We start from the raw sequence: 13,734 nt of genomic DNA, 5'->3' as shown, positions 1-13,734 counted from the left end.
GGGCACCACACCTGCGAGGCACGGCCGCGAGGCGGGAGCGGTCCCTCGCCACAGTGGGCAGCGCGGGCCGAGGCCAACTAACGGCTGCCGCGCCCGGCAGGTGGCCGCTCCGCCCGGAGCTGGAACGGGCCGCTAACGCCTGCCGCTGTCCGCGCTGCTCCGAGGCCGAGGGGACGCGCTGGGAAAAAGTTTGGAGAGCGAAGTAAGCGGCGGCGGGGCGGGCTGCGAGGGAAACGCCGCAGCTCGACGTTACCTGGGAGCGGGGCGGGGTGTGGGGCTGCTCCTTTCGGGCCGTTGCCGCCGCTTATACGTTAACTAGATGGCGTGGTTTCCTGGTCCTTGGTATTGCAATGAGGGACCGTCGCCGACGGACGCCCTGAAGTTGTGTGTTATGTAAGCCTGGGGACGCCCAGCGTTTCCTTCCCGTCGCGTTACGGACCTGTGCGCGGGCGCCCGGCCTGGGACCTGTCCCGCCTGGGACCTCAGTGCCTCCTGCGCTGAGTTGGCGCTCAGGTTCGGAACGAGCTGCCCGGCCTGGGAGGAACAACGCTGCGTGAGTGCTGCGGAACTGCCCTGCTGCCTTTGGAAAGGAAGACAGGAGCTTAGCCTGAACTGCGCTCCGAACGGGTCAGCCAAGTGATGGTATTTAGGCAGACGCTAAATGGTATCTTGTCTTTATGACTTGTTTACGTGTTCATTTTAGTATGACTACGGAACAGTAGGAAAGAAAAAACAGGAAAGAAAATAAATAATACATGGGCTATTTTGTGTTGGAATTGCCTCAGGAAGAAGAGCAGTGGATGAGTTCGGTGGAAGAAGTTCTTAAAGGATTTTCTCCCACAGCAAACTCCTTCAGAGCCGTATTTTTGTTTTTCATACTTAGACTAGGAGACTTGATCTGGGAAATAATTCATACAATGTTGGTTGTTTCTATATTTTACAAATGGCCAGGGTTAGGCTTCCTATCTGGAACGGCCTGCCTGCTTTTCCAAGCAATTATCACACAAGGTCACTTATGTATTTTAGCTGAGCTAGTTTAATAGCACTGACACAACACTGTCTACTGTTAACCTTTACTTCACATTTCCTTGTTTTTGTTCTTTTATTTCAGCCATTGATCCAGACTGGATACTGCAGTGACTTTTTTTTTTTTTTTTTTTTTTTTTTTTGTAAGCTACTATTCATGCTAGAGTTCTACATTCTTTCAAATGGCTTTCATGCAGTTGTGAGCTACTCTCCTCGGAAGAGTTACCTGTAAAATGCTAGGTAGTGAATGCCTGGCCTGAAGCGCTTGCTTTGTGACCTTTGTGCAGTGTTTTGCCATTAACAGAAGCTATTTGCATGAAACAAGAAAATGATATCACTTTGTGTGTGCTAAGTCCAAGGAGGAACTTTATAAATAACCCTTATGTTTCATGTCCTTAAAACACTGAGCAGTTGCATTGTTTTGAAATAAGGTTTGGATGGGGAGACCTATGGGACAAACGAAGGGTGGAAGGAAGATTCAGAGACGGTGTTGTCTCCTGATTCTGCCTAGGGCTGAGCTTTGAAAGGAGTCTCCTCCCCACCTGTGCAAGCAGGGTGGAGGGCAGGTGCTGTACCAGGGCACTGATGACTTAGCAGTGGATCAGGTCTGTGCACTGGTGGCACCTCCAGTTTGGTGACAGCTAGTGGCTCTTGTAGTTCACCAGGTTTGGGATTAAGGCAGGGCTCAATTTTGGATTGGTGCCCTATAATAAACAGATAATTCAGTTACTGCTTAGAGAAATTGGAGGGAGTAGGGACTACCATGTCAATGAGATGCCATATTTAATGCCATATTTACGTCTAGAACATTTGACGGATTATGCTGTAAGTCTCGTTGACTCTTTGGAATAATAATAGTCATAATGGATTTACTCAGAGGAGTTGTATTGACATAGTAAATGATTACCAGAGAGTGCTATCAATCATGACAATGTAGTCAAAGTTTTTAGTGAACTTGGCCATAATTTTCTGCCATATAATTTGCTGCAGATGGATTTTATTGATTTCTAGCAATTTATTTAATTTCCAGGGCTAAGAAAACAGAATTACCAGTCTTCTTCCTGTGGTAGGTGTGTTACTACATATGCAGACATTGGGTAAGAAAGTGCTGTGGTAAGCCTCATCTGCAAAATGGTGTTGCTGAGCATGGTTCTGTGTGGAGCATGGTTCTGTGTGGAGCAACTTGTTGGGCGTTGCGCAGAAAATGTGTTTAAGGGACTACTCCCAGCAATTCAAATATGTTTGACAATTATACTAATAACTGTTATAAAAATCATATTCTGACTTCATTATTTTCTAATTGACCTCACTGAACATGAAGTACGTTGCTTCTGGCTTCATTGGCTAAATATTTTATTGCCCTACCTTTCTTCATGTTTTCCATTTTGGGCTCATTAAGGCCCTTCTTTTCATGACGTGTTAGTCATCTTCTTCCTTTAGAATTGTACCAGGGACTTGCATCAGCTTACTTCATCTTGAATGAGCTCCTTATCGTTTATTTACTAGAAAAATCCAACTACAGTTTTAAAAGCTATTGAGATGTTTGTTGTAAGATCGTATTGAAGAAGTGCTTACTAAATTAAATATCTGTTCTCAGCAGATCTTAACGGAAATGCTTTTATTGCTGTTTCAGTATTATAGAGTGGTATTTAAGAAGGGAATTGTTTTAGAAATGCCGATACATTTGAAGCATTTGAAATCATTTGTTCTCTTTCTCTTTTTTTCTGTCAAGAGTTTTTAGCATGGATTTTTTTTTTTTTCTTAAACATATAGATTAAAGTGTTGTTTATGAATAGGTATTACCAGAAGCCTGTGTTTTTTCCCCAAGGTTGGCTGTATTTGCACTGAATTTTCAGGCCTCGTGACATGCAAGGTTTCACGAACCCTTCACAAAATATTTCTGGTCTTTCACGGTTTGTAACATCTAGGATGTTAAAAGCTCAGTGTGTGAGATGATGCAATAACTACTTACTGGGAAAAAGTCTAAAATGTGTTGTAACTTTCTACATAAAATCTTGGGAATGATTGCTGTTTTTTGCACCAGTTCGTTAAAATTTTTCATTGTTTTTTTTCTGTATAATATTTTGCCATCTAACAGAAGAAGGATTTTTAGTTACTAAAAGTCTCAGTCAGCTTTTCTTTTTGCTCTGTTATGTACTGACACCATGATCCTTCTTATTATATTTATTTTGCTAGTTATATGGCAGGTTATTGCAGCAGTTTTCTATTTGGAGCAAGTATATTGAAGAAGAAGTGAGTCCTCTTGGAAGCTTTTAAAAATTTTTGTTGGTTTTAACATTCAGTCTTATATGTTCTTAATCCCTAGATGTGGGAAGAGATGACATAAAACCTATGGTTTTATGAAATTATATACTCATATACCTGGGACTAAGGGACATGCATACCATCCTTATTGATTTTTGTACTATTGGAAACTATATACTAGTATATACTAGATCAGTTAAAAAAAAAATACCCTCAAACTTTAAAAAACAAAAACAAAAAACCCTGTACATTCAACAATTGTGATTTAAGGAGCCAAAGAGGAGTTGAAAGACCATGTAGGTACTTGTTTTCTAAATAGACTTGTAACAAGTCACGTTATCTCTAGTTATTGCAATTTCTCTTCAGTAGCACAGTTGTCATGCACATAATTTTGTGTAATGGAACAAGTACAGCTTTCTTCTTTGCTCTGTGCTGTTCTTTCCTCCTATGAATGGATCGCTCAGCTTTATGAGAAGTGAGTGACTTTTTTCTTTCCTGCTCAGAGACCGAAGGGAGAATTTAATGAGAGGTGCTGGGCCAACTTCAGGTTCTGAACTGAGTTAGAAATGAACCCTGATGCCCTGGGGAAACAACATGCTTTTTTAAAGAAGAAAACAATTTGATGCATTCTTTAAGTGTATTTAAGAGGAGATTGTGATGCGAATGTGGAAGGTGGAGTTCCTTAATTTAAAACACTAATCCGCTAAGGAAATCATTTTCAACCATAAATCGACCGTAAGTCTGTAGCAAGTTGGTATTTCACACATTTGTTACACATGAGGATTGAGTGTATTGTTCCAACAACTTTCAAATATTAGATCTATAATTCAAGGATTGGGAGAGGAGTTTTAATCAGTCCTAACATCCAAATTTGATTTCTTTTTTTTGATTTCCCAACTTGGGAGTCATTAGACTTTCACTTAAGTCAAATGAATAAGATTTTGTAATTTAGCGCCAATAAAATCAATTTATAAAATGCAGGTGATTAAACAGGGGACTAACAATTTTCAACAAAAATGCTTGTGTTGCTTCTTACTTCCTTAACTTCCTTCTTGGGACATCTTTGTTATCCCCCTTATTTAACATTTAAAACTAGAGATTTTCAAATTCGGAGGAAATTCAGGATTTCTGAGTTTACACTATGAGATGCATCAAAAAAAGTATGTCTGTCTGAATGAAATGTGGGTTAAAACCAGGAATTTTGGACAGAACAGTGCTGTAGATAATCCTAAAATTTACACAGTGTGTAAATGAACAGCTTGTTTTTAAGGTTGAAATCAGAAGTACAGCTAAGAAGCTGTGTACCGCACCTGACAAACTCAGTGTAGCTAGTTGTGTTTTCAGGAGCATGTAGCACTTGGGATCTACTCTTTTGTATGCAGTTGTACATTTTGCCTGTTGGCAATGCTGCTCTGGACTCAGTGAGATTGTAGGTAGTAATTCATTTGGATCTCATTTGTTTCAGGAGAAGAAATATTCCTTCTTCCCCCCACCACAGTTTGATTAAAATGTTATTGTCGAAGATGACACATGGTAAAGAGATGCAAGGAATAACAGTGCAGATGTAGTAGATGTGCCAAGTACATTAATGTTTCATATTCTTGGAAACTATAATGAAATATTCTTTCAGAAGAGTAATTCTTTGGTTTCTCCCTTCCTATTCTTAGTAGCCGTTACTGAGCTGCAGTAATAGTTTGTTGTATCATTTTCAGATTAGTAAGCATCACAACTTTTTAATGGGATAGCTGTTAGAGGGTACAGGTGCTGTATGCAGGCAGCTGAAGGTTTATTTTGTATATTTGCTTCCAAAGTCATCAGTTTCACTTCAACTCATAAGTGCTGGAAAGAACTTTTTTTTACTGGCTTGAGTGTCGAATTATTGAACTTGGACTTCAGTAGTGGTACCCTTTGAATGCATTCTTGACTTGAAGGTTGCTACCGCTGAAGATCTCGTAAGTGGCAGCACTTTGGGTAGAGCTGCAGATAGCAAAATCTCTGCAGCAGTTTCACTTGGGAGAATCAAGGACTCAACCAATTGTGGTGCTTACAGAGTCAGCAGGTGCACAGAATTACAGAACTGTTGGCTAGAAGGGTCACTGAATGTTCTTTCATACATTTCCACTCAATGCAGAATTGTTGGCAATGAATGAGGGGGTCAACCAACTTTTTGGCTTTTTCATCCAAGTTATGAATACATCTGAAGATGGAAACTTCACAACCTCTCTCATAAACTTTTATAGTATCATACTACTTTTCTAAGGGGAAAAATTTCTCTAGTGCCTGTCTCAACTTGTTAAGCTGTAGTTTGTGTCCACTGTTCCCTCCAGTAATAACTGATAGCAAAGAGTTTGACTGTGAAGGGGGAACATCTGGCAAGGTGGATTGGATGAACTAGAAAAAAACAAAATGACAATAACAAAACAACAACAACAACAACAACAACAAAAAAAACCCTACCGTTGTACTTATCAGTTTGCCACCTGATTGTGAAGTGGCATTTGCATCTGCTCCCAATGGTCCCAAGGGCATCTACTGAAATTGCATTTTTTTGGCTGTGGGCTATAGGCTGCACTGATACTCTGGAGTGAGCTACAGGCCGTGTAAATCTTGCTGTTACTTTATACCTTGCTGTAAAATGAGATCTGAATCTCTTCAATTTTCTTCTAGGGTTCTCTTCTACTGAGCTCGTTATGCCTGAGGGACATTGGAGAACTCATTATTTAGACCACTATCTAAATAAAAGGTGTATACTAATGTGCTATAGATACAGATAAAGACTTATTGTGAAATTAGATCCTTGATTAAGTCTTGCCTGTACTGGGATATTTCAGTGAGATCAAGGAAAGTGAATCTTGAAGTATGTTTGCATGTATGGTGTTTGATAGTTGGGCAGAGAAAAATCTCAAAAAACTGGGCAAAGTGCTTGTGGAAGGTTCTCCTTGTGGAAATTGTTCCCAGCAATCAGTGGTAGGCAACTGGAGATGATATTGGTTTCTTGACTGGGTAGGCCAGTGTTGTGTTTGGGGAGCTATTGCTTGTGGGAGTCTTAAAGTCTGTAAGTGAGCTAGATGATAGTATAAATATTGGGAGAACTTGTATGGAAACTCAGTGAAGCACATTTGTGTGGCAGCTTTAAGTTAAGCTCTTTAACTATTCGTAGCAATATATTTTTAATTACTCTGCCTTGTGGTACTTTAGCAAGTGTGTAATTTGTCAGCTTTATTTTCATGAAAATGCACTCAACTGGGGAGACTCCAAATAAATTATTGTAATCTCACTTGTTGTTGAACAGCCATAGCATTGTTACCATAACTTTTTAACCTACCTGCCATTGAAATAACTTGATAACTACACCCCTACTGTATGCTAAGAGAACATCCACTATCAATGTTTGTTATTACACAGTGATAGTATTCAAAAAGTTGCGGTTGCTTTCCAGAAGTGGGGGAAGACAATCCTACCTTCTTCAAAGCCCAGTGGCAGTGGGTAAGGATAGGTGCACCTATGCCCATCTGGATGGTTTGTTGCTTATTTGTTTTAACCTTCTACACATCTGTGAATCCTGATCTTTGAAACTGCAAGTCATCACTGTCTTAACTCTCTGCAACTGTCAGATTTGTCTAATTTTTTTCTTTAATGTTTGCAAATTAACCAATTGTACTTAATTCTTAGATCATCTTTCAGGATCTTACCACTTTATTAAACAAAACAAAAACAAGAAAAACCCCAAACCTTATCTTCAGTCATTTTCCTTTCTGATGTTACAATACAGTTTTAGTTCACTATTGATATTAGAAATTGGCAGGAAGTTTTTGTGTATTTAAAAGTGTGTTTATACAGCTTCTGCAAAATAAAAAACCTTGAGTCTTGTTTTTTAACTCTTGTGGGAGTGCAATCTGCACCTCTTAAGAAGGTTTCTGAGTTGTTTTTCGTCTTCTCTCATTCCAGTAGGATTTTAAGATTAGAGACTATGAGCCTTAAATTAGAAAAGCAGTAATGTACAGTACTTTCACTTTTATTTTTACTACTGAGTTGTACTAGGAGATAGTTTGGAGCAGGCCCTATAAAGCACGCACACATCTGAAAGCAAGAAGCAGTTTAAAAAACAAAGCAAAGAAATACCTGCCTGTAAATGCACATGTATTCCAACAACATCCAGAGTGGATGCTAGTAGGTTGTTTTGGAAACAAGTTGTTGCTGCAAGTGATCTTAAGCAGTACAATTAATTGAGCTGAATAAAAAGGAAAACATTTTTAATAAAGTGTTTTAACTTTGAATGTTTCCCACTGCAGTAACAAGTGTTGTGTAGTTTCTCTTAGAAATCTGTTTGTGTGGCTTATTAAAATGTAATTATTTGCTATAGGATGAAGTCACAAACAGAACAAAGAAATAATTCACTTCTTCTGGATGCCATGTGATGGCGTGACCAGGGAGAGCTTGTACCAAGCTGAAGCTAGCTGTAGTGAAAGATGAAGCATCTACCCAAGGGATTATCAAAGTTGGAACAAATGCCCAATAAAATGCTTGTTCCCAAGGATTATGTTGTTTCATACCCTCAATCTTGTTTGAAGCAAACTTCATGCTTGATCGTAGCCTGTAGCCATAGGCTTTGTTACACCAAGTTTACTGCAAATGTCTGTCTCTGCCAGCTGATGTGATACATTCCTTTTTCTTTCCCTGTGTATGTAAGAGGATTTCTTCATTTTTCTTCAACTTAATATCTGTACTTCTTGATCGTGCAGCACGAAGCACGTTGTGATAAGCTGTGCTATTACCAGCGCTGTTCTTGGCACACAGTGTCATAGCAGGAGCAGGGCCTTTGTTTTTGAGCCAGTGAACAGCATCTTAACCAGCACTGAGTCCCTGGGAACACAGCGTGACTTGCTGACTTCTGTGTTAATATCCTTCCCCTCATGTCCCAACATCATTTCTGCTTGTCTTGCGCAAAACGGCTGAAGTAGGTTGAGAAACACTGCCTCTAGATTTCAGTACTTTAGAAGAAAGGTCTTCAGAACCTGAGGCGGCTCTGCCAGGGAGCTCATCTTTTGATACCAGTATACTGCATTTTCTGGAAGCTCTAAACACCTGTAAGGAAGGTAGATAATTTGGGAGAAAACGGGAGAATGTTTTCATATGTATCTTCGAGGAATATATGTGTTGTACTTTAGAAGAGGTGACTTTGTTTTGCTGAATGTAGTCAGCAGTTAATTTTCCTGGGTGTTGGGGGTGAAGTAAAGGTAGCGAGGAAAAGACTGTCTAACATGGAGAGCAGATGCAGATGAAATTGAGCCATCTGTGCACTGATACAATTTGCATTTGAAGGTACTCGAGATTTGGAACACACCTTTTGTTTCTCAGGTTTCTGCTCTGTGCTTCCTTTTAGTCCTGAGGATACTGGAAGACGCAGTGGTTTAAATAAAACGTATAGTGATGTGCTGTACTAATGGCCCGTCAGCTCCACTGCCACACATCTGTACATGCTCAGCTTTGCTTTGTCCAAACCGGTGCACCCAACCTGATATAAGCTGGTCTACTGCTGTCTCCACTGTATGTAGTTCTGGGGCTACCTGCTGCTGCTGGCCTGGGGGCCTCCTCTGCTCTGGGCCGGTCCTGCTGTGGAGTATTTGGTACGGGTTTGGGCCTAGGCCACCACAAGACAGGCTGGGATTTTTGTACTTGCAGCCTATGTAGGCCTGACCAAGCCTTGCAAAAGAATTTGCAGTCGCATTGAATTTTAGTAAAGAAGTTTATATGCAACTCAGTATTTGCAAATACTTCAGTTACTCCGAAAGTAATGCCTTTTATTTATTTCTGTGGAAACTAGAACAGGTACAAAGAGTGCAATAACACTACTGCTAGAGCAAATTCTCAGCTACAAAGAACTGTTTTTTAGCATAGTAACTACCAGTAGCTATGCATTTTTGCAAGTGATGAACAAGAGCGTGCATGCTGTGCTTTTGAAAATGGGCATGGCCATTTGGAACATAGCTTATCTTTCACGTTGTGTCACCACTGCTGAAAAGCACCACCCACTGCATCACTGTGCTAGCAGCCACTGGTTGGGCTCCGTAAATGTTCAGTAAGTATCAGTGAATATCAGTGGGTGCCATTTTTCTCCCATGAAGGAATTCAGTGCCACACCTTCATACACACTTCCATGTCAGACAGCATTCTGTCAGACTGCCACTCTTATAATCCTTTTTTTCCCAGTTCTCTCAGGTGAAATCGTGTATTTAATTAAAAACCTAATATACAAATGAAACGTCATCACTGAAAAGAGCTTCATAAATTGCAGAGCCTGTGAAAAACCTCTTTGTAACTGCTTTGCTTTCCATAACTGATGCAGTAAGTCTGTGATGAATGCTTACAACAGAATGTCTATAAACCTTCCTCTCATCTGTAGCTGTGACATTCTTGCAGTCATTGAAATGCTTAAGTCATTGGGTAGGAATGTAGGAGTTCAAGAAATGGCTCAAAGCAAATGCAAAACTCCATCCTCGTTGATGTGCACACAGTTGCTTTCTAATCATTTGCACTGATTTCTTAATTTATTCATTTGATTGAAATAGGCGCTTGTAGTTACAAGCCAAATCTTACTACTTATCTAAAACATTGCAACACAAAGTAAGTCATAGTATGCACTTACCTCAGTAATTTGTTACAAGATCTTTGATATGAAAAACTTCAGAATACAAATGCAGAGGTTCTGCAATACTTCTTATCAGAATCTCTTTCCAGACAATGTAGTTTGCTGTTTCAAGGCTCTGTACATCCACAGATTTCTGATGCTTTCGTCTCTTACATCAAGTGGGTTGTTGATTAGCAGTTACTTTCTAATCTTAATCTGCAGTTTGCTGCCTGAAGTCAGTGTATGGGCCTGCTTTTCTTTAGCTCTTAAAGGTTTATGGCATAATGCTTCCTATTACCTACGGGAAAGGTGTTCTGTAGCAGAGTTATAGGCAAAGAACAAATTTACAGTTGCCAGCTTTAGAGGTTTAAGAATCAACTTATACTTTTAGACTGGAGAAACAGTTTTGTCTTAGTCTCATCTGCTGTGTCTCTTTAATTAGTAATCTTCCAGTGTCTGTAATAATTTGCTCATTTTCTGAAATTTGTTATTATAATTTGATCAGTAAACTTGTTCATGTTGTAGCATTTCTGTATAGCAAGGCTTGGCAACAAATTCTGATTTGCACTGGTGTTCGATCTTGAAGAAAACTGAGAGGGTCTGGAGTTTATTTTTCTTCAAAAGAGTTATTGGAGGAAATCACAAATAGAAAGTGATACTTGTTCTTTCATTCATTCACTCTCTTCCATAGTTCACAGGGCACGTTGCAATTGTGTTTGTGTGTGTGTGTACGTTTCTGTATTTTTGTTTTTAGTATCAACTGCTTGCTTGTGGCTGATAGAGCTAGGATTTGGTTTGGCTGCATGTATTTTATTGCTGAATCATCCTGTAAGCAGCACTAAAGAACCTTTTATTTGTTTTGGAATATTTTCTTCCTCTTTCAGCTTTACCCTTTAGTGTAAGTGCTTTTTCTAAGCCATTCCTTGTTATCTTGGGCATGATAAAACACTTTGCTTACAGGGCCTTTGGTCATGCAACCAGCGATGTAGGGCTTGGTTCATTATTTGTTTAAGTGAAATGTTTACAAGCCTGTGATGGTTGGATACAATGTTTTATCTGTAAAACTGTATTTAATAACAGCGAAGGCAAACAGATTTGCACATGCAATAAGTAAACGTCAATAGGATTTTGAATAGGCAGTACTGGGGCTTCAATAAATCAGGTAACATAAGTAATGTGTCAGGTAACAACAGCCTGCTTTTTGAACTCATGAGCCCCTCCGTGAAGTAGATCTGTCATTTTTTTCTTCTGGCTTCTGAAGATCTTCAGGAGGAGACTCCACAGCCTCTGGAGCCAGTGCTCCAGTGTCTGCATAGCACGGAGGTGTTTCCTGATGGTCAGAGGGAACTGCTTGTGTTCTAGTTTGTCTCTGTTGCTTCTTATCCTGGCAGTGGGCACCACTTGGGAGATCCTGGCTTTGTCCTCTTTACACCCTCCCTTTAGATATTTAACCACACTAGTGAAATTCACCCCTAGGCCTTCTCCAGGCTGAAGAGTCTGAGCTTTCCCAGACTCTCCTCCTAGAAAAGGTACACCAGTTCCTGGATCATCCTGGTGGTCCTTCACCAGACACTCCTAGTATGCCCAGATCTCTCTCATGCAGGGGAACCCAGAGCTGACCCCAAAAGTCCAGGTTTTCATTGTCTTGAGCAAAGGGGAAAGATCATCTCCTGGCAAAATTCTGCCCAGTGTAGCCTAGGAGAGCAGTAGCAAGAGCACTTTGCTGGCTTATTGAAGATTCTTATGTATGCTATGCATTCCATTTTACATAGTGGGGATTAGCATGAGGGCTGCTCCGAAAGTAATGCCTCCTATATTATGATACTGACCACAATGTCAGATGTGTATGTTGCTAGTATAGCAGTAGAGATTGAACCTTCCCACATATTTTCTGTCATTGAACTCTTCCATGAAAAAAAAATGACATCCATTCATATTTATCAGTGCTTGCTGAACACTTATGGAGACCAAACTGTGAATGTGAGCACAGTGAGGCAGTGGGTGGTGCATTTCGGCAGTGGTGGAAGGCAACCTCCCCTGTTCTGCATCTCCCAGTCTGGAAATTCCATCAGTTTTGCAACTTAAATGTGTTTAGTCACTGATCAAATACACCTCGTTTCTCTGTCCAAAAAAACTTGCTGTTTTTCTGCCTTTTGTTCTAATTGGGTCTGATGATGTGTTATTTTGAAGAGTTCATGACACTAGACGCAGGGTTTTTATTCTTTCTAAAATACTGAATTTCATACAACGAATTGATAGTAGAGAGAGAGGATGATACTCTGAGCAAGGCTCAAGGAATAAATCTGTACATTACCTGAACTCTGGTACCAGTTTGCAGTAAGCGCTGCTCGCTGAAGTGCATGTAAATCTCAAAATTCCCCCTTTTTGGTAATTGTACTTCTGTGATGTACCTCATTATCTTACCACTCACACATAGGCATTTCTGTGCTAATTAGCATTTGCTTTTGAGTTTGCAGAGGTGAAAATCTAGTTGGTAAGCTTGCTTTTCTAATGTGTAGTCGTATCTGTTAAATTGTAATTAGTAATTGGAAACCTTCAGGTAAGATGAGAGCAAGCAGTGGCTGGGAAGATTGTTCCTTTGCTGTCAGTGCAGTGCTGCTGCTTCATATGAAGGGCACCTTGTTAGGCACAGGTCCTAGGCTTCTGACCTAACTGCCCAGGTGGGCCTTAGCAAATCTAAAGAAAGGCTGAAAGGGTCTGGAAAAAGTCATTACAGTCACAGTGCTCTGTCTCTGTCAACTTCATTTGCTTCTTTGGAAGTGAGGAGCATTGGGTAGTATCAGTGAATAAGAAGTATTACTTTTGTACAGTGTGTAGTTTTCTATGGTACATGTAAAAGTAGCCAGCTTTTATGCACTTCTAAGTGAATTTATCACTGGTACTCAGTTTGAATTGAAGTTGTGCTGCGTGCCGCAGTGCTTCAGAGCCTCTTTGGCTTCTAGAACTGATGGTGCCAGTAAAGAACCCACTGAAAATTGCATTGCTGCTTTAAAAATGGGGGTTTCTATGAGATTCAGAAATAGTAGGGTGTGTAGGTGGATGGATGGTGGAAGGAACCAGAGGAAAAGTCTAAATTTTAATTAAAGGATGGTTGGCATATTATTAAGGATTGGCAGAAAATCTTACCTTCAGTGTGTTTGTCACTGCTGCAACTGATTGCTGCATAAATTATTAATTTGAATGATTCTGAAATCATTTTTTAGAATTGAAATACAAGCATAGTATTTGTTCAGTTTTAATAGCGTGCATTTTAAGACTTTCCTCACAAAATTCATATAAACTTAAATGTTCCTTGATTTCTTTGTTTCCATGTCTTCCTGTATCAGGTCCTGAGTAAAACGCTGACTTCTTATCTGCATAGTCACATTTCCTGTTCTCAGTCCTGCTTTGTCCTTCTGCATGAATAGGACAATGTGCTTTCCAAAGAACTAAGTCAGAATTTAGACCTCCTGGACAGCTGAAAGCATCCTTCCAGCAGTCTTTTCATTAGGAGCTTGGTTTTCTGTAGTAGCTGTTAAAACTTGTGCTTTTTCTTTCATTTCAAAAACTGCATGTAGGCCATTAATTTTGTGAGAAGCCATTGGAATAGGTTTAATGTTTAACTTCTTGGTATTTCTTTAACTTCTTCCAATAGCCAAACCCTTTACAGACAGCAGTTGCTTTTACTCATATAAAGCTGTTCCTTTCAATCTCCTTTTTCTCCATACTTGTTCGTGCTTTTGGGGCTTTTTGGCTTAAGAGTGGTAATGGTTTCAATTCAATAACAATTGTCTCAGTAATTTTTTAAATGAAAA

At 39.9% G+C, this 13,734-nt stretch overlaps 1 protein-coding gene across 1 annotated transcript in view; it reads left to right on the top strand.

The window, feature by feature from the left end:
- The first annotated feature begins 332 nt into the window (after positions 1-332).
- Positions 333-13,734, top strand: part of UGT8 (UDP glycosyltransferase 8) — a 44,414-nt gene continuing 31,012 nt past the window's right edge. Inside the window, exon 1 of the mRNA XM_010709955.4 lies at positions 333-664. Coding sequence (XP_010708257.2) covers positions 640-664 — 25 coding nt within the window. The 5' untranslated portion in view covers positions 333-639. The remainder of the gene's footprint in view (positions 665-13,734) is intronic.

The sequence above is a fragment of the Meleagris gallopavo genome, chromosome 4, assembly GCF_905368555.1.
Source record: "Meleagris gallopavo chromosome 4, MGAL_WU_HG_1.1, whole genome shotgun sequence".
Classification (NCBI taxonomy): Eukaryota; Metazoa; Chordata; class Aves; order Galliformes; family Phasianidae; genus Meleagris; species Meleagris gallopavo.
The sequence above is the reverse complement of the archived record's forward strand: the minus strand, read 5'-3'. Positions and strand labels throughout refer to the sequence as shown.